Here is a 27,951-nt window from a genome sequence, read left to right as displayed (position 1 = left end):
TTGTGTTGGTTTATCACATAAAATCCTACTAAAATACAATTCAGGTTTTTGGTTGTAACATGACAAAATGTGTAAAATGTCAAGGGGTATGAATACTTTTTCAAGGCACTGTAATACTGATATCTGTATACGGAGTGCCACACCGTGTACATATATCAGTGTTATATATAATGAATAGCACTCAGTGTATAGAGATTAGTGTTACAGTATCTCAGAAAAGTGAGCACACCCCTTACATTTTTGTAAATATTTCATTTTATCTTTTCATGTGACAACACTGAAAAAATTACACTTTGCTACAATGTAAAGTAGTGAGTGTACAGCTTGTATAACAGTGTAAATTTGCTGTCCCCTCAAAATAACTCACACAGCCATTAATGTCTAAACCGCTGGCAACAAAAGGGAGTACACCCGTAAGTGAAAATGTCCAAATTGGACCCAAATTAGCCATTTTGCCAGCCCGGTGTCATGTGACTCAGTGTTACAAGGTCTCAGGTGTGAATGGGGAACAGATGTGTTAAATTAGGTGTTATCGCTCGCACTCTCTTAGACTGGTCACTGGAAGTTCAACATGGTACCTCATGGCAAAGAACTCTCTGAGGATCTGAAAAATAAAAAAGAATTGTTGCTCTACATAAAGATGGCCTAGGCCAGTGATGGTGAACCTTGGCACCCCAGATGTTTTGGAACTACATTTCCCATGATGCTCCACTACACTGCAGAGTGCCAGAGCATCATGGGAAATGTAGTTCCAAAACATCTGGGGTGCCAAGGTTCGCCATCACTGGCCTAGGCTATAAGAGGATTGCCAAGTCCCTGAAACTGAGCTGCAGCACGGTGGCCAAGACCATAGAGTGGTTTAACAGGACAGGTTCCACTCAGAACGGGCCTCGCCATGGTTGACCAAAGAAGTTGAGTGCACGTGCTCAGCATCGTATCTAGAGGTTGTCTTTGGAAAATAGACATATGGGTGCTGCCACCATTGCTGCAGAAGTTGAAGGGGTGGGAGGGTCAGTCTCAGTGCTCAGACCATACGTTGCACACTGCATCAAATTAGTCTGCATGGCTGTTGCCCCAGAAGGAAGCCTCTTCTACAGATGATGCACAAGAAAGCCTGCAAACAGTTTGCTGAAGACAAGCAGACTAAGGACATGGATTACTGGAACCATGTTTTACCGGGGGTCACTTACTTTGGGCGGGGGGCCTGTGGAACCCAGAATCTCTTGGAGAGGTTGGGAAACCCTTGTTTCAACTCTTCATGCACCTCCTATTTCTAAGTCATCCTAGGTTTATATATATAAAAAAAACTATTACTGGTTTATTTGATTCTGAACTTGACATGTTAACTGAAAGAGCTGATGACAGGCCTCTAGAATTGTGTGGGAGTCGAACAGTCTACTCCTGCTATAGTCTGTTGCCTACTAGGAAGAGGGGGGAGACCACGGTTTGTATTGTTAATTGTAATTAGGTCTTCTGCTATTGTTTGAAGGTTTGCTGTGTTTATTCTTATGATAATGTTTGTCTACAGTTAGCTTGAAGTCGTCAAGGCTGGTCTGCAATGTGACATCTGAGTCATCCAGGTGGATAGGATTAACCATGGGTCAGCCCTACTTTGTTAGCTAAACCATTGTGAGATGTTTTGGGTAAATATTTGGGTAATTGTGTATGTAGGGACTGACATACTTTTCAAGTGTATAAAAAGGCTGTATACTTGTCCAATAAATCATTTCATGTTCAAGCTGTGTAACTGAGCTAGTCTCACCTGGTTCTTCGTTACAATATATTGGCTGTAATATCTGATATCAGAATGCTCAGACTGGAGGAGGCTGTGTACTGACGGAAGCACAAGCGGAGTGCGACGGTGTTCCGTTATAAAGCCTAAAGCCAGCCATGCATATATCGAAATTTGTCCGGCCCCTTATTCACCGGCCGACAGTGTATTCTGGCGGTGGGGGTGGGGTGGGGGGGTTGTGGATGTGTAAATCGCTGGATAACGTGGATGGGGAAATCTAACCATTTTCTTTTGTTTATACAATCAAATAAAAGTGCAGCACTAAAAATATATACAGTGAATGATTAACCAAAAATTAAAAACAGCAATTAATGATCAAAGTTCAAAAGTGCATTGTGATAAAACAAAAAATCAATAAGTCTATTAAAGTGTCTCTATTGAAAAGAACTGGAAAGAGTTCCAACATGTATCAGACTTCAGCTGGAAGTTAGCATCTCATACAAAGGACATTCCACCCAAAATATGGTCTTCTCCACTGTGATATTCCTCCACCGGTATATAATGCACTCACCAGAAGATGAATAAAGATGAGCCTTGTATTATAAAACACGTGGACAGAGGTAGATAGATCTCAGCCGAATCTTGCATCAATGAAGGTGCAGCAGCAAAACAGCAGTACATCGGGGTACCCCTTCAGTGGGGTTAAACTGTGTAAAAAAGCTCACCAGGAGCCAAGAATGTAGCAACTATGGTGTAGTATTTATTAGATAAAATAGAAATACATGTACAAAAAGGCTATAAAACTTGTATAAAGTTGCAAGAAAAACACTGCTCCTGCCACGAGGTCCTGGTGGCAATAACGTCACTGTATAGGACCCTTCCCGACACGTTTCGTGCTCAAACACATTGTGAAAGAGATCTGCCCTTTGACAATATGTTTGACCACGAATACACATTGGGACATTAATGGGACATTAATTGATGTTTCACTTTGTTTTGAATTTTTGGCTAATCATTCACTGTATTTATTTTTAGCGCTGGACTTATTTGATTGTATATTGTTTGAGGATTGTATATTCACCTTTTTGTGCTAGCGGCTTTTTAACTGGTACACTGAGCGCTCACTTATTTTTGAATTTATTTTCTTTTAACCTTCTGATTGAATGAAAAAAAAATTTTAAAAAATGACTCATGTATGGACAGCCTAAGGGCAGGACGTTTAAGCCCACAAGAGACTTTTCACAGCTGTGTTATACAGCTGTGAAAAAATCAACAAAAATTAAATCAGTCCTAGGTTCAGATAAAGAAGAGCTAAGGGACTTTTTTTTACCTAAAATGCAGGAAATGCTTTAACCACTTGCCGCCCGCCATATAGCAAAATGACGGCGGCAAAGTGGTTTCAATATCCTGACTGGGCGTCATATGATGTCCTCAGGATATTAAGCCGCTGCGCACCCCCGGGGGCACGCATCGTGGCGATCGTTGTTGCGGTGTGTCAGTCTGACACACTGCAACTACGATCTCAGTAAAGAGTCTCTGACGGAGACTCTTTATCACATGATCAGCCATGTCCAATCACGGCTGATCACGATGTAAACAGGAAGAGCTGGTGATCGGCTTTTCCTCACTCGCGTCTATCAGACGCGAGTAGAGGACAGCCGATCGGCTGCTCCTCTGACAGGGGGGTCTGTGCTGATTGATTATCAGCACAGCCCCCCTAGGATGCCCACACTGGACCACCAGGGATGCCACTGGGACCACCAGAGATGTCACCACAAGGTATGCCACCCTAGACCACCAGGGATGCCAATCAGTGCCCGCAATAGATGCCAATCAGTGCCCACAATGGGCATCACTGATTGGCAGGCATTATTGTTTGGCACTCATTGGCATCCATCAGTACCATACATAACAGTACATCAGTGCCACCCATCAGTGCCCATCCATGCCCATTCACGCCCCAATATCAGTGTCACCTATTAGTGCCCATTATCAGTGCCACCTCATCGGTGCCCATCAGAGCAGCCCCATCAGTGAAGGCGAAAACTTACTTATTTACAAAGTTTTTTAACTGAAACAAAAAAATAAACTTTTTTTTTCACATTTTCGGTCTTTTTTTATTTGTTTAGTAGAAAATAAAAATCCCAGAGGTGATCAAATACCACCAAAAGAAAGCTCTATTTGTGGGAACAAAATGATAAAAATGTAGTTTGGGCACAGTGTAGCATGACTGCGCAATTGTCATTTAAAGTGCGACAGCGCTGAAAGCAGAAAATTGGTCTGGGCAGGAAGGTGTATAAGTGCCCTGTATTGAAGTGGTTAAGGCAGTGGTTCTCAACCTTCCTAGTGCTGTGACCCCTTGATAAAATTTTCCAAGTTGTGGGGACCCCTAACAGTAAAATTATTTTCATAGCGTGGATTGTCAGCACCGAAGGCAAGACAAGTAATTTGCGCCCCTAACCCAAGGATATTTAGCACTCCATGAGTCCCTTTCACTTGTACAGTATTAAAACCCCTTATGGTACATTGTGGATGTACCACTCTTCCTTTGCTCTCCTTTCTTTCCCTTTTATCTCTCTCTACCCTAATTTCTTGTTTTTTTCCCCCATCCCTCTCTCTAGCCGTCTTTCTTGTTCTTTCTCTTATTCTTTCTCTCCCTTTTTCTTTGTTCCTCCCCCTCTTTTCCGCTCCCTTCCATGTATTCTCTATTTTTATTCCTTCTCTTACTCCTTGGTGGGGGGGGGGATGGGATGAGTGGCAGTGCTGGCGGGGAGTTGGGATGAGTGGCAGTGCTGATGGGGGGGGTCGGATCAGTGGCAGTGCTGGGAAAGTTCTGATCAGCCAACTTAGGTGCTCTTGATCAAGGTCATCTGCTGATCTGAGAACTGTAGTGGGGACTTTTAATGGCAACTATAATCACAGGTAGTGTTACTCACTGTGTCTCTGGCTTCACCGTGTCTCCGACTTTGTGGTGTCTCGCAGCAGTAACCCCTACGCCGAAATCAGGAGATAGGGTCTTCTTCACCCCCTCCCACTTCACATTCCTCACCAGTCAGCTGAACTCTAGTCTCCGCCCCCCCCCCCCCCCAGCCATGAACTGAATGGGCGGCTGCGAAGAGGCTGAGTGGGCGGCCGCAGGCTCCAGGAACAGGCCAGCTGGGTGGCCACGAAAAGGCTGGGAGAGCCCCGGGAACAGCCCAGGATTTGGTGACCCCTAGCAAATCGTCATTCGACCCCCAGGTTGAGAACCACTGGGTTAAGGTAAAAAACGTTTTGGCTTTAAAACCACTTTAAGCTTAATTTTTCTCATGTCCTCCCCAAAAGCAGAATCTAAGCAACTCATATGCAAATACAAAGGAGTTTTTGCATAGTGTAATGCCTTTATATTTAAAGCACCAGGAAAAATACAAGCAACTTGTTGTAAATTTATTTTGCTAAGGCACCTGGCTATCGAGAATTAAAATAGAAAAATTTTAAGGAACAAATAGATTTAATAAAAGGATTACAAGAAATAGAAGCAAAGAGAGATCTTAGACCCAAAAATAAAGTGGGAGGGATAATTATTTTAGACAATAAAGAAAAAATGAAACCAGGATAAAGACTTTTGGCGGATAGGAGGTTCATTAAAAATATTAGGGGGAGATCAAACTAAGAAGTATTAAGGAACTAAAAAAAATTATTAAGGGATATCAGAACTAAAGATTATATAAGAGAGCAGATACTTGTTGCCCTTAAAGCGGAGTTCCGTTTAAAAGAAAAAAAAATTAAAAGCCAGCAGCTACAAATACTGCAGCTGCTGACTTTTAATAAATCGGACACTTGCCTGTCCCAGGGTCCAGCAGTGATGCGGGGGAACGAAGCCCCACTCATCTCCCCCTCCTCTCTGTGGTGCTGGCATTGTCACTGTGGGCGCCCGGCTGTGGCTTTAAAGCCGGGCACCCACTGCGCATGCGCAAGCTGCGCTGTGACTGGCCAGGCAATCATCTGGGACCTGTGATGTGTCCCAGATGATTGCCTAGAGGGAGGGGGGAGAGGTGAACTTACTTCCAGCGCCGCGATGCCCCGGGAGGAAGTGGGAGCTGGAATCCTCTAGAAAGAGGGTTTCCGCTCCCCCCCCCAAAAAAAATGGCATGTCAGGGGGTCACCTTCCCTTAAAGGGGAAATTACATTTTGAGTGGAACTCTGCTTTAAGCTCCAAAGATCCCAACCATTTACCAAAAATCCATTCTCCTGAAAGACTGATTATACATGCGAGGTTGTAAATATATGGACACACGTTTAGCAAATGTCCCATTTGTTCACGACAATTGATGTAACATCAATATATATGGGGAAATTCAACATGCCATTTACATTAAATTGTTTGGGATATTATTTGCTTTCAAAGACGTGCCAGGTACCATGACAAAATATTTACAGTGCCTTGAAAAAGTATTCATACCCCTTATTTCCATATTTTGTCATGTACAAAATGTATTTTATTAGGAATTTATATGATAGACCAACACAAAGTGGCACATAAGTGTAAGTGGAAAGAAAATGATAAATGGTTTTCAATTTTTTTTTTACAAATAAATATCTGAAAAGTGTGGCATGCATTTGTATTCAGCCCCCTTTACTCTGATACCCCTAACTAAAATCTTGTGGAACCAATTGCCTTCAAGCGTCACCTGTAAATTAGTAAATAAAGTCCACCTGTGTGTAATTTAATCTCAGTATAAATACAGCTGTTTCGTGAAGCCCTCAGAGGATTGTTAGAGAACTTTAGTGAACAAACAGCATCATGAAGGCCAAGGAACACACCAGACAGGGATAAAGTTGTGGAGAAGTTTAAAGCAGGGTTAGGGAACAAAAAAAATCCCAAGCTTTGAACATCTCACGGACCACTGTTCAATCCATCATCCGAAAATGGAAAGAGTATGGCACAACTGCAAATCTACCAAGACATAGCCGTCCACCTAAACTGACAGGCCGGGCAAGAATAGCATTAATCAGAGAAGCAGCCAAGAGGCCCATGGTAACTCTGAAGGAGCTGCAGAGATCCACAGGTCAGGTGGGAGAATCTGTCCACAGGACAACGATTAGTCGTGAACCCCACAAATCTGGCCTTTATTGAAGAGAGCCATTAATGAAAGAAAGCCATAAGAAGTCCAGTTTGCGAGAAGTAATGTGGGGGATACAGCAAACATGTGGAAGAAGATGGTCTGGTCAGATGAGACCAAAATTTAACTTTTTGGCCTAAAACCAAAATGCTATGTCTAGTGGAAAACTAACCCTGCACATCACCCTGAACACAGCATCCCTACCGTGAAACATGGTGGTGGCAGCATTATGTTGTGGAAATGCATTTCTTCAGCAGGGACAGGGAAGCTGGTCAGAGCTGATGGGAAGATTGATGGAGCCAAATACAGGGCAATCTTAGAAGAAAACTTTTTAGAGGAGTCTGCAAAAGACTTGAGACTGGGGCAGAGGTTCATCTTCCAGCAGGACAATGACCCTAAACATACAGCCAGAGCTACAATGGAATGGTTTAGATCAAAGTATGTTCATGTGTTCATGGCCCATTCAAGGTCCAGACGTAGATCCAATTGAGAATCTGTGGCAAGACTTGAAAATTGCTGTTCACAGGCGCTCTCCATCCAATGTGACAGAGCTTGAGCTATTTTGCAAAGAATGGGCAAAAATTTCACTCTAGATGTGCAAAGCTGGAAGAGACATATCCCAAAAGACTTGCAGCTGTAATTGCAGCGAAAGATGGTTCTACAAAGTATTGACTATGGGGCGCTGAATACAAATGCACGCCACACTTTTCACATATTCGTAAAAAAATTGAAAACCATTTTTCATTTTTCTTCCACTTCAAAATTATGTGCCACTTTGTGTTGGTCTATCACATAAAATCCCAATAAAATACATTTACGTTTTTGGTTGTAACATGACAAAATGTGGAAAATTTCAAGGGGTAGGAATACTTTTTCAAGGCACTGTAATATTTAATTTACATATACATGTCGTCTTTTGTTTAGAACAGGGGTCTCCAAACTATCTAAAGGGCCAGTTTACGGTCCTCCAGACTTTAGGGGAGCAGACTGTGGCCATTGACAGTAGAAATTGTACCGGCATCGGTGAGAGTAAACAGTGCTTATTTGGCATTAGAGGGCAGAATAGTGCACCATCATTGGTGTCAGTGGGAGGAATAGTACCCTGTTGTTGATGTCATAACAGGAATTATGCCTCTCTGTTTGTGTCAGTGGCAGGAAGAGTGCCCCAAAGGCCGGATAAAAGCAAGCAAAGGGGCCGCAGTTTGGAGACCACTTAGAAAATGGAAATGGATTACATTATGCAAGCCTCCTTTATTTGCTTATGAGATTAAAAAAAAAAAAAAAGCAAACCACAGGCAGTTAATATTTAACCACTTGCCTACTGGGCACTTTTACCCCCTTCCTGCCCAGGCCAACATTCAGCTTTCAGCGCTGTCTCACTTTGAATGACAATTGCGTGGTAATGCAACACTGTACCCAAACAAAATTTTTGTCATTTTGTTCACAAAAATAGAGCTCTCTTTTGGTCGTATTTAATCACCATTGGGCTTTTTATTTTTTCTAAATAAATGAATAAAGACCAAAAATTTTGAAATACTTTGTTATAAAATTTTGCAAACAGGTAATTTTTCTCTTTCACTGATGTGCACTTATGGGCACTGATAGGCTGTACTGATGGTCACTGATGGAGGCACTGGTGGGTACTGTTGGGACTACACTAATCAATGCCCTGATTATCAGTGTACATGTCCCCTTTACACAAGCCGGTTATTGGCTCTCTTCTCCTCATGCTGTCAGCATGAGGAAAGGAGTGCCGATAACCGGCTTCTTTTTACTTGGACATGATTGGACATAGCTGATCACGTGGTAAGGAGTCACTGATTGGTCCTTTACCTCAATCTGTGATAAGCAGTGTCCAGAGGATACTGATCACAGACCTTGCCACCTGTGCCCCGCAGCAGGCGCAATCATGGGAGGCCGTCATAGGACAACCTCCTAGAACTGGACGACTCCATTGTAGCCGTCATCCGTCTATAGCGCAGTCGGCAAGTGGTTATTACAACACAGGGGTGGCATGTAATCAAAATCTGGGAGTTCATTAGGACACATTGCAGGGTAATGGCCATTATGATTAATCCAAACCTGGAAGTGCCCGAATGGCTGTGTAGTACATATCAGAAACTGGGGGTCAGGTAATACACAGAGCCAAGTGATAGTCATAACTGTAAATATTTGGATTTGGAGGTTTGGTAAGAAACCAAGCAAATATCTGCTGGAGTGAATTGGATATTCTGGATGAACCTGAGGGTCCAGTATGACAATGCCAGCAGCAATAATTAAAAAGAATGATTGCCTTCAAATCATTGACCTAACAGAGCTGCAGAGAGACGTTATACCTCCTAAGGGCACCAAGCTAAAGTAACTAAAGCTAAAGTGAATTTATTCAGGATAGCAAAGGTTTATAGCCACAAGATGGGGACGTGCCTTTGAATTTACTAGAGTCCACCCTGCTAGAGGCAGATGCACAAACCCAGAGGTTTAAGTGGAACTTCACTCTTAGCTAACATTGACTATTTGTAATCCTTACTGTAATTTTTTTGTCAGAATTTTTTGATTTTTGGGGAAAAAAATAAAAACAAAAAGTTTCCTTTTTTTTAACATACGGTCAACGGTGCAGTACAGCGTTATAACGGGTGTGGTGGTAATCAAGGACACTGACTGATGACAGGAAAAAAAAAAATGAAAACTATTAGTTTTTTCCGATTTTTATATTTAAACACACAGTGACCAGAGCAATATAATGTTACCCTAGTAACATTGTAATACTCGGGAAGTGACCAGGATTTTTTTTTTTTTTTTTACATTTTGTTTGCTTATAGCAGTGCATTACATTGCTATAAGCAAGCATTCTTTACTGAATGAAACGGATTCAGTCTGTTTTGTTTTGATTAGCTGTGATTGGCCAGAGCTAATCACATGGTACAGATGGGCTATGATTGGCCCTGTCTGTACCATGTCATCACACTGGCCAATCACAACTAGCAACATAGTTGTATCCAATGGATGGCATGAAAGGAAGCCATCCATCATATACAACTGTCATATGACCGGCTGTGATTGGTCACAGCGGTTACATGGTACCGGCTGCGAGCCAGTACTCTGATCGGTCATGTCCCGTGGACATGGCCGGTGACAGATCACACCATTGCACGACCATGTGAATGGCGCATTCTGACAGGACGTCATATGATGTCCAGTTCAAGATAACAAAACCACTGTTTGGCCTGGAACTGGTTATATATAACATCTACAGTACCTAATATCAAAAGATTTGGAGAATCTGGAGAAATCTCTGTGCGCAAAGGAAAAGGTCAAAGAGCAATATTCGATGCCCATGATCTTTGGGCCCTCAGACAGCACTGCATTAAACGCAGGCATGATTCTGTGATGAACGTCACTGCATGGGCTCAGGAACACTTCCAAACATCACTCTGTCAACATAGTTCAGCGTGCCATCCAAAAATGCAAGGTAAAGCTCTATCATGCAAGAAGAAGCCATATCTGAACATGATCTAGAAATGCTGCCATCTTCTCTGGGCCAAATCTCAAGTAAAATGGTCTGTTGCAAAGTGGAAAACTGTTCTGTGGTCAGACGACAATGAGCACCGCACCCTCCAAACTAAAGAGGAGAGGGACCTTTTGGCTTGTTATCAGTACTCAGTTCAACAGCCTGCATCTCTGATGGTATGGGGGTGTATTATTGTGAATGGATTGGAAAAGCTTGCACAATTGGAAAGGTATCATCAATGCTGAAAGATATATACAAATTTTAGAGCAGCATATGTGCCTATCCAGACAATGTCTTTTTCTGGGAAGGCCTTGCATTTCAGCAAGACAATGATAAATTGCATACTTCATGTATGAAAAATAGGATTTTTATAACAGCTTACCTGTAAAATTATTTTCTTTTGGAGTACATCACGGGACACAGAGCCATAGTAATTACTATGTGGGTTATAGTCCACCTTCAGGTGCTGGACACTGGCACACCCTAAACAGGAAGTTGCCTGCCTATATAACCCCTCCCACTATTGGGAGTATCTCAGTTTTGTAGCAAAGCAATACATGTGTATACTAGAAAGAGGGGCGGGACCTCTGTGTCCCGTGATGTACTTCAAAAGAAAAGGATTTTACAGGTAAGCGATTATAAAAATCTGGGACACAGAGCCAATGTAATTACTATGTGGGATGTCCCAGAGCAATGCCAACTGAGGGGAGGCAGACACAAGTAGGGCACCATGAGATCAGAGGATTTATACCGCTGCCTGCAGTACACTGCACCCAAAGGCGACATCCTCATTTCTTTTTACATCCACCAGATTCTTTACAAGAAAGAGCAGCCAATTTCGATACCCTTCTTGCAGCAGATATGGTTACCAGAAAAAAATGTTTTTTTTCTTTTAAAAAGGACCAAGGTAATATGTTGTATCGGCCCAAAAAAAAAGGCTGTTTTGTAATGCCAACAAAACTAAATTCAAGTCCCAAGGGTTCAGGGGTTACCTAACCAGAGATAAAGCCGTGTTACCCCCTGAATAAAGTTACGAACCAAAGAATGCGAAGCAAGTGGTCGTTGAAATAATACCGATAAGGCTGAGACCTGTCCTTAGAAGCACTCAAGGCCAGCCTTATTTCTCACCTTATCTGCAGAAAGTCAAGGATTCTACCTTTGACCTATTTCCTGGGGTGCAACTCCTGGTTTCACACCAGGACACATATGTTTCCCACACTCCATAATATATAATTATGGAGGCCGGCTCCCATGCATTAACCAAGGTAGAAACTACTGAACCTGACAGCCCACGCTTCTTCAGAGTGTGGGTCTCAATAGCCAGACCGTTTAATTTGGCGTTTGTAAAGTAGGATGGAACACCGGACCTTGAAAGAGAAGGTCTGGCCGTGATGGTAGGGTCCATGGGTCCCCTACTGCCATCTTTACGATCTCTGCATACCAAGATTACCTGGGCCCCGCCGGGGGCCACACGAATCAACGACTTCCCTTCCTGCTTGATCCTGCGAAGTCATCGTGGAAGCAGGCAGAATAGGAGGGAATGCATAAATCAGTGAGAACCGATTCCACGGGAATAGCAAGGCATCTGTTCCGCATGCTAACGGATCCTTTGTTCTTGACACAAAGTTGTCGATTTCGTTGTTGAACCTGGATGCAAACAGATCTATGTCTGGGATCCCCCATTTTTGACATATTGACAGGAAGATATCAGGGTGAAGGAACCATTCTCCCGGGAACAACTGCTGGCGACTCAAATAGTCCGCCTGCCAATTTTCTATTCCTAGAATGAAGACTGCCGATAGGCAAAGTACATTGTTTTCTGCCCAAGATAGGATATGATTCACCTTTCTCTGGGCCGCACAACTTCTTGTGCCCCCTTGGTGATTAATATAGGCCATTGCTGTGGCATTGTCGGATTGAATCCTGGCAGGACAATACCGTAAACTGAACGTTAAGGCCTTCAGGACCAAGAGCTCTGCCTGAATTTCTAAAATGTTAATGGGCAAGGCCATTTCTGATCTAGGCCACTTCTCTTGGACAGTTGCCTCTTCCAGGACTGTTCCCCATCCTAAACAAAAAAGGTTGGCATAAGTTGTTACCACTTCCCAGGTAACTGAAGGAAGGATTTTCCCCTTAGTAGATTTTTGGATATTAACCATAAACTGAGGCTCCGGCGCACCCAGCCTACAGCACCTGGTATTTCCAGGTGGTCTCTCATCCGGGTACTAACCAGGCCCGACCCTGCTTAACCTCCAAGATCAGACAAGATCGGGCGCTATCAGGGTGATGTGACCTTAGGCTTTGGAGTCAGACACATTGGGAAAGTAGAGCTCGAACTAAGCCGCTAGGATACTGTTTTGCAGCAGTCTCGAATGAAACTGAGCATAAAGAACGGTCTCGAATTAAGCCACCATCTTTCCCAACCGCATGCAAAGTTGAATAGAAGAAATTCATCTTGCTTTGACCACCTAAACCAGTTCCTTTATGGCGCTGATCTTTGCCTGGGGTAAGAATACCCTTTTCTGGGTGAACCTATGATCGGACCCAAGTATTTTAGCCTTCATGTTTTTAAAAAAAGATTTCTCCTAGGTTGAGAATTCGACCTAGATATTCCAGGTAGTTGCATGTGGTGACCATACTTTGGTCTAAGCGGGCCACCGACTGGTCTATCAAGAACAGATCGACTAGGTAAACTATAATCGTTATACCTTGGGCCCTTAATCTGGCTAGAAGAGGGGCCAGAACCTTTGGAAACACTCAAGGTGCAGTAGCTGGGCCCAGAAAGCAGAGCTACACACTGAAAATGAAGATTTTCCACCTTGAAAAGTAGACATTACTAGTGAGTGAGGAAATAGGCATATGGGAGGTATGCATCTTTGATGTGGATTGACGCCAGAAGTTCTCCTCCTTGTAGGATGGAGATAGCTGATTTGGACTGACTCCATACGAAAAAAAGAGTGGTTATATTCAGAAATTAAATTTAGATTTTTGAGATCCAGAATGTCCATTCGGATTTGGCACCGTGAAAAAAAAAAAAAGAAAAAAAAAAAAAGGAGGTTTGGATTAAACCCTAACCTCTGTTCTTACATGGGGACCCCCATGATCACGTTTTTCTTTTTCTCTGGATCCTTAGAAACGTTTGAACGAGAAAACAAGGAGACGGGAACTCTTACAGGGAAATACAGTTTGTACCCTGGAGCCATTAGGAAGTCCCCCATTCGTCTTGACACTCTTCCTGCCAGATCCTTGAGAACAGCAGAAGAATTCCCCCTATTCGATTGAGCCTGACGGTGGAAACCGCCGTGACTGCCTGGAGGCTGATGCCTCTGGCACAGGAGAAGGAGCTTTAATACGAAAATACATTTACTCCTTTTCTAAAATGGCAAAAAGGGAGCTTTCCACTAGAATTTCTTTGGATGTATTATCCAAAACATCCCCAAATAGTGTTTCACAGCAAAAAGGAAGATTAGCCAGGAGCTTCTTACAAAGCGCTTAGTGAAGGGCGCAATGCCTGAAGGATAGAATCTCTCATAGCAACTATTGCAAACATAAAGCTGCCTCCTGGGCCTGCTGAGCAGGATAACCTTGAACACCTGTTTAAACTGGTCTCTCAACGATTAAGCAATTACTGTCAGAGCAGGCTCAGACACTCAATCTGCCAGTTCTTTTTTTTCCAATAGGAATTCACAGAGGATATAGCAGCGTTAATTGCTGGTATACCCTACTTAGTGAATTTCCTCCAACATAGGATAAAGTGTGAAAACTTTTTAGGAGGGAAAAAATGTTTATCTGGGTGATCCTCAAATAAAAAAGCTTTTCCAGCAATGAATGGACAGGAAAAGGCATGCACAGCTTGAGGAGGCTTTAATGAACCCAAACACTCAGTTAAGGGTACATAAATGCGGAGCAATCATTCAGCAAGAAATTGCACCATCAATCTTAAGATTGGAACAGCTGATTCTCCCGCATTTGACACCTCAGAAGAGGAGTCATCAGCCTCACCACAGTCCCCTGAGGGAATTCATCTTCTCCTGTCCCTAGTTCCTCAGTTTGAGGGTCCTGGGTAAAGGAAGAGAACCTGTCGCATTTTTACCCACACTGGGATGCGATTAACCACTTCGGCCCCGGACCATTTGGCTGGCTAAAGACCAGAGCACTTTTTGCAATTTGGCATTGCGTCGCTGTCATGGTTATGCAGTAATCTTTCTCTGTCAGCTTACCTTCTCCTCATGTGTTCAGACTAAGATCAGCCACTAACACCTGGCTGGTTTTATAACCTCTCCTCTAAGCATGGCCCCACCCCAGGCCCTATAAGGGAACCCTATATTAACCTGTGCACTGCAAGCCAGCAGTGCTGATCAACCATTGTGTGTTAGCTTTCGTGTGTACTTGCTGTGTTTCCTACATCTGATTCCAGTTACCGACTTTGGCCTGTTCTCAACTATTCCTGTCTGCTCGTGACCCTGACCTTTGGCATGTCCCCGACTATCCCTGTTTGCCTGTAACCCTGAACCTTAGCGTGAACTCTGTTGCTCTGTTGTCTTTGTCTGCTTGTGGCCCCGACCTTGGCTCTTTCTCTTACTATCCCTATCCTCCTGTTGCCTACTGTGGGTGTGAGCTGGGGGAACCTGGGGGTCGCGACCTGGAGCCAGTTGCAGCCCAGTCCATCCTCACCACTAGAGGCTCTGGTGAACATCTGCTGGCTCTGCGCCCCAGGGAATCTTACACTCTAACCCCGGTGGGATCCGTGCTGGTGTTCCAGCGGCCCTGCCTTCCTTACCACCCTGACTCCCATCCGCAGCAGTCAGCTGTAGGGTCCACTACCTTGCGGTGCACTCCTGATCCCAACAGTGTGCATCTGTCACCTAGCATCAAGGTGACCTGACAGTCGCTTTAACTGACAATTGCGCGATCGTGCAACGTGGCTCCCAAACAAAATTGACGTCCTTTTTTCCCCACAAATAGAGCTTTCTTTTGGTGGTATTTGATCACCTCTGCGATTTTTATTTTTTGCGCTATAAACAAAAAAAAATAGCGACAATTTTGAAAAAAAAAAAAAAACGCATTATTTTTTACTTTTTGCTATAATAAATATCTAAAATATATAAAAAAAACTATTTTTTTCCTCAGTGTAGACCGATACCTATTCTTCTACATATTTTTGGTAAAAAAAAAAAAAAAAAAACACGCAATAAGCGTTTATTGATTGGTTTGCGCAAAAGTTGTAACGTCTACAAAATAGGGGATAGTTTTATGGCATTTTTATAATTTTTTTTTTTTTTTACTAGTAATGGCGGCGATCAGTGATTTTTATCATGACTGAGACATTATGGCGGACACATCGGACAATTTTGACACATTTTTGGGACCATTGGCATTAATACAGTGATCAATGTTAAAAAAATTGCATATTATTGTAAAAATGTCACTGGGAGTGAAGGGGTTAACCACTAGGTGGCGCTGTAGGGGTTAAGTGTGCCAGTGATTCTAACTGTAGGGGGAGGGGCTGTGTGGGACATGTCACTGATCACAGCTCCCGATCACAGGGAGCTGTCATCAGTGACAGTGTCATTAGGCAGAACGGGGAGATGCTTGTTTATATTAGCATCTCCCGTTCTTCCTCACCGTGAGACAATCGTGGGTATCGAGTCCGCGGGACCCGCAATCACGGTCACGGAGCTCCCGGTGGATGCCCGCAAGCCGCCTCTCAAAGGGTCACATACTGGTACGTTAATCTGCCTGTACGTGCCCTTCTGCCGAAATATATCTGCATGAGGCGGTCGGGAAGGGATTAAAGTCGCTAAACTTTTTTTTTTTTTAATTATCATAAAATAAACAAGGGCTGCAGTGTTAAAAACATTTGCAGACATTTTATGGTCCTGATGCTCACTCTGGCATCCTACCCTGAGAGGGGGTGACTGGTCATTTGTAGAGATGAGTAGGCTTTCTAGAGCTTGAGGGAGACCCTTTTAGCTCTTTTTTGGGGGTGTTTCAACCCCCCCTTCTGACCACAGACCGATGCACAAAGCAGAGGTACTACCAGAAGAAATCGCATCCACTGCTTGAGCAATAGTCCAGCTACTGCCGTTGCTATTAATGCTCAGCCTGATGCAAATAGTAAATGTGTCACATAGGAAATGCCTGTATCACCAAAACCTCTTTCATGCTCTTCTTTGCTCTTAAGTCTCTCCGACAATTTTGCAGCCAGCATAAATGGAGTTCTTCTTTTTAAAAAAAAAAAAAAAACATACAGTACTCCCGTGTCGGAGGACGCCAAGGCTGTGCTAAGCCCCGCCCCTACATCACACCCCCCCTCCTTTCTTTTTCAAAAAATAGGATTTTTAAAACAGCTTACCTGTAAAATCCTTTTCTTGGAGTACATCATAGGACACAGAGCCTCAAGTAATTACTTAGTGGTTATGGGCCTACCTTCAGGTGTTGACACTGGTATAACCAATACAGGAAGTTGACTCCCCTATATAACCCCTCCTACTTCCAGGAGTCCTCAGTTTTTGTAGCCAAGCAATATACTCTCACCCCATAAAACAGAGGGGCGGGAGCTTGGTGTCCTATGATGTACTCCAAGAAAAGGATTTTACAGGTAAGCTGTTCTAAAAATCCTATTTTCTTTATCGTACATCATAGGACACAGGGCCTCAAGTAATTACTTAGTGGGACGTTCCATACCAATGCTACTAGGGGAGGGAGACACAACCCGTAGGGCATGCCCAGATCTTGAGGAATTATACTGCTGCCTGCAGCACACTGCGCCTGAAGGCGATATCCTCATTCCATCTTACATCTACTTGATAAAATTTTGTAAATGTATGTACTGAAGACCAAGTCGCGGCCTTGCAGATCTGAGACATGGAGGCCTGGTGACACACTGCCCAAGAAGCACCAACCGCTCTGGTAGAGTGCGCCTTAACTTGAAAAGGGGGAATCTTTCCCTTTAAATCATAAGTTTGAATTAAAACTTGCCAAATCCACTTAGCAGCAGTGGGTTTGGAAGCTGCCTGTTCTTTTTTTAGGACCCTCTGGCAGAATAAATAAGACATCAGTCTTACGAATCTGAGCAGTTTTCTTTAAATAGATCTTCACTGCTCTCACCACATCAAGACAATGTAGTGACTTTTCTTCCTTGGAACATGGTTTTGGAAAAAACGATGGCAGGACAATATCTTTATTCAGATGAAAGCCTGAAAACACTTTTGGCAAAAAGCCTGGACGAGGGTGTAACACCACTCTGTCCTCATGAATAATCAAATATGGCTCTTTACAGGAAAGAGCAGCCAATTCTGAAACCCTCCTTGCTGAGGATATAGCAACCAAAAATATCAGCTTCCTAGTCAGAAGGACTAAAGGGAACATTCTGTAATGGTTCAAATGGCGGTTTTTGTAACACTGACAAAACTAAAATTTAAGTCCCAAGGGCTTAAGGGTGATTTAACTGGCAGATTAATCCGCATCACTCCTTGCATGAAACCCAGGACTAAAGTATGCGTAGCAAGTGGTTTTTGAAATAAAATTGATAAGGCTGAGACTTGGCCCTTAATAGTACTCAGGGCAGACTTCATTTCTACGCCTACTTGTAGAGAATTCTGCCTATAATATATCTCCGAGGGTGCCAACCCTTGGATTCACACCAGGAAACATAAGCTTTCCAGACTCTATAATATATAGCTCTAGAAGCTGGCTTCCTTGCATTAATCAAAGTAGAAAGAACTGCCCTGGAAAGCCCAAGTTTCTTCACAATGTGGGTCTCAATAGCCAGATCGTTAAATTTAGCATTCGTAAAGTAGGATGGAATATCGGCCCCTACGATAGCAGGTCTGGCCTTAGTGGGAGAGGCAAAGGACCCTCCACTACCATCTTTACGATCTCTGCGTACCATGACCTTCTGGGCCATGCTGGTGCTACTAGTATTACCGACTTTCTTTCCAGCCTGATTCTGCAAAGAAGTCGAGGTAGCAACTGAATCGGAGAAATGCATAGATCAGTGAGAACTGATCCCACGGGGACACCAATGCATCTGTTCCGTATGCGAGTGGGTCCCTTGTCCTGGACGCAAAGTTGACTAGGTTCGTGTTGAACCTAGACGCTAGAAGGTCTACGTCCGGAGTCCCCCATCTTTGGCAAACAGCCTGAAAAATCTCGGGATGAAGAGACCATTCCCCCGGGAATAACTGCCCCCGGGACTCAAGTAGTCCGCCTGCCAATTCTTTACTCCCGGAATGAAAACTGCCGATAGGCATGGGACATTCTTTTCTGCCCAAGTTAGAATCTGGTTCACCTCTCTGAGCTGAGAGACTTTTGGTGCCCCCTTGGTGATTGATATATGCCACGGCCGTGGCATTGTCAGATTGGATCCTGACAGGACAATTCTTTAACCTGGAGGTCCAGGTTCTCAGAGCAAAATACACTGCCCGAATCTCTAGGATGTTGATGGGCAAGGCTCTTTCAGTTCTTGACCACTGTCCCTGGAAAGGCTGGCGTGTCGTTACTACTTTCCAGATAATTGGCCTGAAGGACTTTCCCTTCAGCAGGTTCTGAGTTAGTAACACCAACTGAGGCTTTGGGACACTCTTGGGGACAGCCGCATTGGTAAATCCAAAGCTTGAATCGTCTTGTTCCAAGCAGACAGAATACTGTTTTGAAACAGTCTCGAATGGAATTGGGCATAGGGGGAACTGCTTCGAATGAAGCTACCATCTTTCCTAACAACCTCATGCAAAAGACGTATTGAGGGATTTCTCTTTGACCTGACCATCCGCACCAGCTCTTGTATGGAGCTGATCTTTGCGGGAGGCAAGAACACCCTTTTTCTGGGCTGTGTCTATGATCAGGCCCAGATACTCCAGCCTTTTTAGTGGCTTTGAGGATTTCTTCAGGTTGAGAGTCCAACCTAGACTCTCCAAGTAACTGCTTGTAATAGCTACATCTTGCTTCAAGCGAGCCACTGACTGGTCTATTAACAACAGATCGTCTAACTAAGCCAAGACAGTTATCCCTGTGCCCTTAACTATGCTAGAGGTGGGGCTAGTACTTTTGTGAATACCAGGGGTGCTGTAGCAAGCCCGAAGTGCAAGGCTACAAACTGAAAGTGCCTTTGTTCTACTTCAAACCGCAGAAACCTATGGGGAGGAGGAAATATAGGGACATGCAGATATGCATCTCTAATGTCGAGCATGAAAGCATGAAAGCAGAGCGAACCATTTCAGTAAAGCTCTGTACTTCAGTTTGTGAAGCTGAAACATCAAGTATTGTTTCCTCTGCAGAGGATTAACCGTCTTGTCTTTCTTCTAAATTGTCTGAGGGTGATACCTCATCTTGTTCCCACAATTCCTTTGGACCCTCCATTGTTTGTAAAGTGTTTAAGGTGGGGGAGGGGGACCTAGGACGCTTCCTATCCACCTGGATGGAGGATGCGATTAAAGCCACTAATCTTCCTTATAGGCCCTGCAGGGCTGAGGAAAATGCATCTTCAGTCACGTATACAGGGGCTGAAGTGTGTGAAACAGTTGCACAACCGCTAGCTTCCAATGACTCGCCCTGTCTTGCCATGTCTGGTATCTCCGGAGAGGATGACAGTATGGTGGCATGACTGGGCCTGGGGGTGGCACCTTAGGTACCTTTACAGTAGCTCTGGAAGTCATAGTGCAAGGTACAAAAACAGAGGTAACAGAATAGATCTTTTTTGTTTTAACAACAATTTTCAAAAAGACAATGTCACCATAGGATCAGTCTTTTAAAATGCTGATAACAATATATTTCTTGTACTGAAAATGCCTGCTTTACACCCCTTACGTGCCCAGCGCTGCTGTGTCTCCTTAGTGTGATGTGGCCGTAGGCTGTAACACATTCTTATCAGCTTAGCTTTGCATACTGAGAGCGTTTGTGTTACAAGCATCAGGTGAAAAAACCTGATTGGCATCCTCAGAATCTTATCCCCTTAGCACCGTGTGTTTCCAGACTGTTCAGCTGTGTGGACGTCTTTACGTCCTACACACGGCATCACCTGTCTGTAAGAACACGCCCCTTAGCAACCCGCCCCCTCCTCTTCAGTATAACATAATCTGTGTGCACGCACGCACGCTGTTCTTACTAAAACACAGACAGGAGAGGGGGAGGCGGTGTTGCAGACAAGAGCCTGCAATGCCTGTAAAGCCGCTGTACGTACTGAAAGTACTGCCTGTAACAACAGGCTGGCTATTTTTGCATAAATACCCAGCAAAGGTAAGTGTATAAGGGCAAGTTTTATATATATATATAAAAAAAACTGGAATTGGCCACCGTGCCTCCCAGTGGAGGGGGGGGGGGGATAACCAGCAGATATATAGTCTTACAATAGTAGCTGTATCTACATGACATGATTTACATGAAGCAGAACTAGTAGCTTGTGGATAAAAATCCTATGCCTGTGTACTTCAGTTTGCTCTTGTATGGAGCTGCTGCATTTGCTGCCAGAGTACCTATAACCTGTAAAATTGCTGCTTCTGTAACTGCTGTATCCCCTTGATTCCTCTAGAAGAGGCCCTTGTTCACTGAGAACCCCACTCTGGCTGCTGAGACCACACATGGCTGTTGATAGCCAGACACAGAGCTGCTTGATGCATCACAGTAAGGTATGTGTAACTACATTTTAAAGGCATAGTTTTTAATATGGAAGGAAAGCATAGGCACCTTTTTACACTACTTAGCCTCTTCCCTTACCTTTTCCTTGCTGCAGGATACTGCTGACTTAACAGACAGATCCAACTTTCACTCATCACGGCAGGCAGCGTAGTTAAACCTTCAAAAACTGGGGCCCTCTTTAATAGGGGTTCCGCTCCTTTGGACCTGTATAGCATCCCTCAGGAGCAGCTTTAGGTAATGTAACAAGAGCAAAAGAGTCCTGGTTCCTAGGGTCCAGCTCTCAGAGAGAAGCTTACAGGCAAAACCTCATTCTTGAATCGAGGTCCAGGTACCATCCTATGGCCTCAGTGGTGAGAATGGATCTGGTTGTGGAGGTTTTTTAAATCCAGCATGGATCCCTCCCTGGAGCTCCTCAGAGCACATCTTCACTTGTGACCAACACCTTAGACACTGGCGAAAAAACTGAGGACTCAAGGAAGTTATATAGGGCAGTCAACTTCCTGTATTGGTTATACCAGTGTCAACATCTGAAGGTAGGCCCATAACAAGTAAGTAATTACTTGAGGCTCTGTGTCCTATGATGTACGATAAAGAAAAAGTTTTCCCGTGCAAGCACAGGCCTCCGATCCCACGGGATCGACTGAGTGAGGGAGGGATGGCGTGGAGGAGACCTGGAAGCCGCCGCCGTGTAGGGGCGGTGAAAGAAAAAACGGCATTGCCAATCATTTTTAGTTCTCCCTTATTCTCAGACTCATCAAGAGGGGAAGAGTTCAGCTCAGGTGGGGGTGTCTGGAGGAAGCAAAACCCCCCAACTTACAGAAAGTCTGCCTGCTAGCCGGAGGAAAGTCTGCTGCTTCTGTGACACAGCGTGACAATGAGCAAAGCATGAGAAGGTACGTGCTCCATACAGCCCCCCAGCGGTGACACTTAGGCAATGCCAACATTTACTTTAAAGGAGACATTTCATAAGAAAATTTAAAAATTCCTTAGAAAAACTCCACTTACCTTTCCCGCTGCAGGGTTTTCTGTGGTAAAACCAACAGACCCAATCTTCACCCTTGACAGTGGGTTCCGTTAAACCTTCAGGAACCGGGGACTCTCGGGGAACCCACGATCCTGGACCTGTAAAAAGCACCCCGCCAGTAAAACTTTATGGCCTTAACACCAAAAGTACTGGAGCCCGGGGTCCAGTTCTCTAAAAAGAGAAGCGTTACAGGCAAAACCTAGTTTCTTCGGATACGAGGCCCGGGTACCATTCAATTCAGCCTAAAAGACACTTTGAATGGATCCGGCTGCATAGCTAGCCCCAGCAAGGATTGCTTTAGAGGAGCACACAAAAAAAGAAGAAATGACCAAAGACCAAGCCTATTTGTAAAGAGGTGAATCTGAGTAACTAACGGGGCTTACCATTTACCCACTCACATTAAGAACACCTGTATGTTTAATCAACCTCTATATTGAGCGGCAATAATATTGCCGGACATAGGGTGATTGTCCTCTGAACTAGTCAAACATTTATACAGAAAAAACAGCAAAGAATACTGCAAAGCAGTTCTTCAACAAGGAACAGCTACCATATTGTTTACAAATCTTTATTAGTTATCAAAAATAAAAACAAAAATTAGAAAAAGGCAACTATGTTGCAGATAACTCATCCACATCAGATTACTATTACTAACAACATATAATTAAAATAAGACTAACGTCTTAAAGGACTTGGGTGGCCACCAGTACCTGATACACACATCTCACACAAACATCTACCATACACATGCAGATACAATCTTGAACCCGGGTTCGATATATGCTTCAATAGTCCAGAAGGGCTCCAGTTCAAATGGATATAGTGAAGACATCAAATGGTCAAGTAATGTAAATAATTGTCTGCATGAACTGGATTATTAAGATGGATATAAAGTTCACATACACGTGTTTTATTCCCGGTTAAACATGCATAAAGCAGTGCTGATATTCACAGCTAAGAAGCAAACTGTAATCTGGAAATTCAAGTATCTTCAGTGCTATTTGAAAATCACTGATCCAAGTGTGTACGTTCCCCAGTAGTGGGATATATAAATAACTGAACAATAGAAGAACCTATAGTGGTTGATTCTTACTCACATAGACTCCCGTCCATACATGGTCTCCTCGTTCAGAAAGAATATACGCTGACACGCTATGCTCTTGCGTCTATGTTGATTGACTGCAAAGTCACAGCATACGGTGAGCGGCAGAGTTCATATCAAACCAAGCAATGTCCATGGGCTGTGTAGAGCATAGAACGGAGAGCAGTATCCAGGTTCAGTGAATAATCATTAAGTGCAGAGGGCCGCTTCCGTAATGCTTCAAATTGTGCAGTATTGTTGCGGTTTTTTCTGTATAATTGCTTTAGAGGAGCTCAGCACAGCACATCTTCACTCGTGTCCAACACCTTAGACACTGGCGAAAAAACAGATACTCGCAGTAGTGGGAGGGGTTATATGGGGAGGCAACTTCCTGTTTAGGGTGTGCCAGTGTCCAGCACCTGAAGGTGGACTATAACCCACATAGTAATTACTATGGCTCTGTGTCCCGTGATGTACGATTAAAGAAACAGCATTGCTTCAAAGTAGAGGAATCTGGGTTCTTAAATGGCCTCCCTGCAGTCCAGACCATTCACCAATTGAAAAGATTTGCTGCAGTTTGAAACTGAAAATACCACAAATTAGGCCCAGGCCTGCAGTTAGAATCCTAAATCAGGTAGCATGGAATAACATTCCTCTCCCATTACTCCAGCTACTGGTCTCCTCAGTTCCCACACGTTTACAGAGTTTAAAAAAAAAACTCTGTAAAAAAAACTGTAGTAAACCTGGCCCTTTCCCAACTTTGTTGAGATGTGTTGCTGCCATCAACTTCAAAAATACCTTTTTTTTGTAAAATGGTACATTTTCTGAGTTTAAACATTTGATATGTTTTCTATTGTGAATAAAATATGGGTTTATGAGCTTTGCAACTCATTGCATTCTGTTTTTATGTAGATTTTACACAGCATCCCAACTTTTATAATTGGGGTTATACATCCCAGGAGTCTTCTGGAGGGGAGGAGGGGTTTTCTCAGCTAAGCACACCCACCTGCCTGCATGCCTTAACTAAAGACAGATGGATTCCAGCATGTAAATGCTACATGAATCATCTGCCAGTACACAAGATAGCAATGACAAGTAATGCTAGGGGGTGTTTTTCAAAGTGATTTCTCAACAAAATAAAGCATGTAGACATGAATGGATGAGTGAGACTGCTTTGAATATTAAAAATGAATCAAATAGTGTTTTGGTGCTCAGATGCAGTGTGGTTTTACTTTAAAGATTGTGCCCTCCATTGAATGCTGGGAGAAAAGGTGCATTAAAGGGCAAGTCAGAAGATGGATGTAAAAACTTTTCCAAGACCCTAACTATGCCTTAGCATATAGTTAATCAGCTATGAAGAAATACATTATAGCACAACAGGAAATTTCCAAAAGCAGGCTGTCCACCATATGAAATGACCGTACAAGGAAGAGACTAGTAAGGAAGGACAAGAGCCCTATGACAACTATTAGAGCCCTTTCACCCAGCGCGGCCGAGTCAGCAGGAAAACGGCACTATTTTTAGCAGCGCTTTTCCATTGTTTTAGAGGAGCTTTTTGGCCACTAGCAGCCGAATAAAGGGTTCAAAGCGCCCCAAAGATGCTGCTTGCAGGACTTTTTTTTTTTTTTTTTTTTTTAACGTCCTGCCAGCGCACCACCCCAGTGTGAAAGCACTCAGGCTTTTACACTGGGACTGCAGGGGGGAGGCATTTTTCAGGTGCTTTACAGGTGCTATTTTTAGCGCTAAAGCGCTTGAAAAACGCCTCCAGCGTGAAAGGGGTCTTAAAGCAGGATTCCGTCCTAAAAAAAAATAAATTTTAAAGTCAGCAGCTACTAACACTGTAGCTGCTGACTTTAAATAAGTACTTACCTGTCCTGGGTGCCCGCGATGTTCGCCGCCCGAGGCCAACCCGTCCCTCGGCTCTCGGGTCCCGGCACCGCCATCCTAGGAAAGGGAAACAGGCAGTGGAGTCTTGCGGCTTCACTGCCAGTTTCCTACTGCGCATGCGCAAGCGGCGCGGCGCTCCGTTCTGTGAATGGCCCCGTGGTGTTCTGGGAACACACAGTTCCCAGAAGACAATGGGGCCGCTCACCGAGGAGAAGAACTCACTGCGAAATAGGAAGAGGCAGGTTAGGAAGACTGCCTAGCAACAAGGGTTTAGGTAAGTTTAATTTTTTTTTTTTTTCCCAAATTTTTTTTTTTTATTTTTTTTTAGGATTTTTGTTGATTTTTTTTTTTTCAGGGTGGCCCTCCACTTTAAGGTAAAATCGTCAGTAACTGAGACTGAAGAAACTATGCATATAACTATTGCCTATTTTCTTCATTAGTCATAGCTTTATGACAGAGTAGCAAAAAATTGTTGACAAAAACTCTCGGAATCTTGCCTATTTTCCACATAGCTCGTGAGAAACTCTGAAGTAAAATGGTCTGAGGAGAACAAACTGAGCTGTTTGACCATCATAACTATATTAATGCCATGTATTATGTAAGCTAAACACTGCACATAATCATGAACATACCATACTCACTGTTAACCAGGTGGTAGAATTATACTGTGGGTAAATATAAACGGAAATCTTGAAGAAATACTTGATGCACTCTAAAGGCCTCTATCACACGGGGCAGATCCGCTCCCTCAGTGGGGGGGATCTACCCGTTGATCCCCGCTGAGCAGGCACACAGGTCCGTCTCTGCTCACTGTGCAGGGATGGACCCATCAGAGCCCCACTGTTCTCTATGGGAAGATCAGATGATGCATGCTGTCCATTTTCATCCGATCCAATTGACGGATGGCAAACGTATCACCATCCGTCTGTTTTGAGCAGATCTTGTTGGTTTTGTGGCAGGCAGGTGTCAGTGGACACATCTCCACTGCCATCCACCTGCCCTTGCAAGTCAATGGATGGCATGCTCAGATTGGCCTGAAAAACGGACAGGCGGATATTTGCAGGCCAATTGTGTGAAAGGGGCCTAAAAGAAACCCGAGCCCTTGGAGAGGATGGGCCTTGCAACAAAACAATGACCTCAAGTAAAGCTAAAACTTCTGACACAGGAATGAGAAGATTAACTCAACTATAAGATGCATAATCTTGGGTCTGCTCTGAGTAAAGAGTGGTAACTGTCAGTCACTGGCTCTGTGCTCTGCCTCTCCACTGCTCACTGGAACCGGCTGGGCTCCGGCTCATAGCAACACACTGATAGGCTGAGCCAGCTGCCAGTCAGGCAGTTGGGTGGATCCCGTCATTTTCGGGATCACTGCAGAGCCTGGACTAGCTCTGTGACTTCAGCCAACAGGAGACTTTAACCTGCTGTCAGCTGAACCTGGGTCACAAGAGTGCAGGACTAAGGGCACTCCGGTGACCCACAGGAGAAGTATGGCCAAAAGAGCTTGGGTCATTCTTCTCGTTCAAGCCACTTCACAGACATCTGTTTACCTTTGCCATGAAAAGGGTCTATATCTCTTGAACTAAGTAAAAAAAAAACAAAAAAAAAAAAACAAAAAAAAAAAATGTAATATATTAACAATATTAATAAATATATAAAATCCACTGCGATTCAACAATATTTTATAGGAACTGTATAAGTACTGTCTTAAACTTGAAAATTATATTCTGAAGTCTGAAGTAGTTCTTTAGTTCTTGAACCCATCACGGTTACCCCCTAGAAGTGTATAAATTACTGGCAGGTATGCACGTACAAAAACAAGTGACAGATGAAGTGAGGAAATAAGTTAGACAGCAGAAATAAGAGAAAAGAATCCCAGCACCTGTTTCTCGCCACCTGAACTCCCAAACGTCTGACGAAAACTATGCTGTATGACATTTGACAGACCTTCCATGCTGAAGCGCTACAGAGGCACAGAAGTACAGCAAGCAGTGGAGAAAGTAAGAGAAAGGTGGTTAGCAAGGTCTTTTATAATTGACATGTTATTTCAGACAAACTTGCAAGAAATGCAGTAACACTAACATCTTGTAAGCATTAGAAGAGGCTGGAACTATTTGACACTAGCGTGCACTTGGTTCAACTAAGATACCTAAACAAATTCCCTAATAAGCATACTATGATTTTGATTTGAAACAGAAAAGAAAGTATTACTGAAGTGATTAAGTATCTTCAGACACTGGACTGCCCTTATTTGTCCCTTACTTGACACAGCACAGTCACATTAGGTATAATTTTGTAACATTATGTATGTTTCTAAACAAAATACACGTCTGACACTGGGCTGATGAATTATTGTTCTTCAGTTAAAACATCTAAAACCTTAAAGCATCAACACCGGTACCACGTTTAGCCGCGTTTGCGTTTATAAGTGTTTTTAAAAGGAACCCTATTTTTTGGACCAGAAAACACAGAAATATGATGGTAAACTGCAGCAGAGAATGACATTTTGCGACCCGACTTTGACTCAGGGCCACTTGGTGCTACGAAGCCCAAATTTGGTGTGCAAATACAGTGGAACTAGCACAACAACATACCCAAAGTTGGGTTTCCTAGCACCGAGTGGCCCCAAGATACGGGGTCCCAAAGTCGGGTCAGAAAATGTTAAGCACTTTTCTGCAGCAGAGAATGACATTTTGCGACCCGAATTTGGGGCCCCATATCTTGGGGCCACTTAGTGCTAGGAACCCCAACTTTGGATATGTTGTAGTGTAGTTCCACTGTGTTTGCACACCAAATTTGGGGTTCCTAGCACTAAGTGGCCCCGAGTCAAAGTCGGGTCGCAAAATGTCATTCTCTGCTGCAGTTTACCATCATATTTCTGTGTTTTCTGGTCCAAAAAAAATTTGCACACCAAATTTGGGGTTCCTAGCACTAAGTGGCCCCGAGATATGGGGCCCCAAATTCGGGCTGCAAAATGTCATTCCC

At 43.6% G+C, this 27,951-nt stretch overlaps 1 protein-coding gene and 1 pseudogene across 3 annotated transcripts in view; both read right to left on the bottom strand.

Annotated features, from left to right (window-relative positions):
* The window catches only part of FEZ2 (fasciculation and elongation protein zeta 2), a 335,869-nt gene that overhangs the window by 140,179 nt on the left and 167,739 nt on the right, over window positions 1-27,951 (bottom strand). For 2 of the 3 annotated variants that reach the window (XM_073627652.1, XM_073627654.1), the window contains one exon: window positions 26,849-26,929. The exons of the other annotated variant lie outside the window; for it this stretch is intronic. In XM_073627652.1, the coding sequence (XP_073483753.1) occupies window positions 26,849-26,929 (81 nt within the window). The remainder of the gene's footprint in view (window positions 1-26,848; window positions 26,930-27,951) is intronic. 3 annotated transcript variants of the gene reach the window in all.
* On the bottom strand, window positions 12,524-12,642 carry LOC141141659 (5S ribosomal RNA; annotated as a pseudogene).

Source organism: Aquarana catesbeiana, linkage group LG04, assembly GCF_042186555.1.
Source record: "Aquarana catesbeiana isolate 2022-GZ linkage group LG04, ASM4218655v1, whole genome shotgun sequence".
NCBI classification, from domain to species: domain Eukaryota; kingdom Metazoa; phylum Chordata; class Amphibia; order Anura; family Ranidae; genus Aquarana; species Aquarana catesbeiana.
This window is presented reverse-complemented; position numbering and strand designations above follow the sequence as displayed.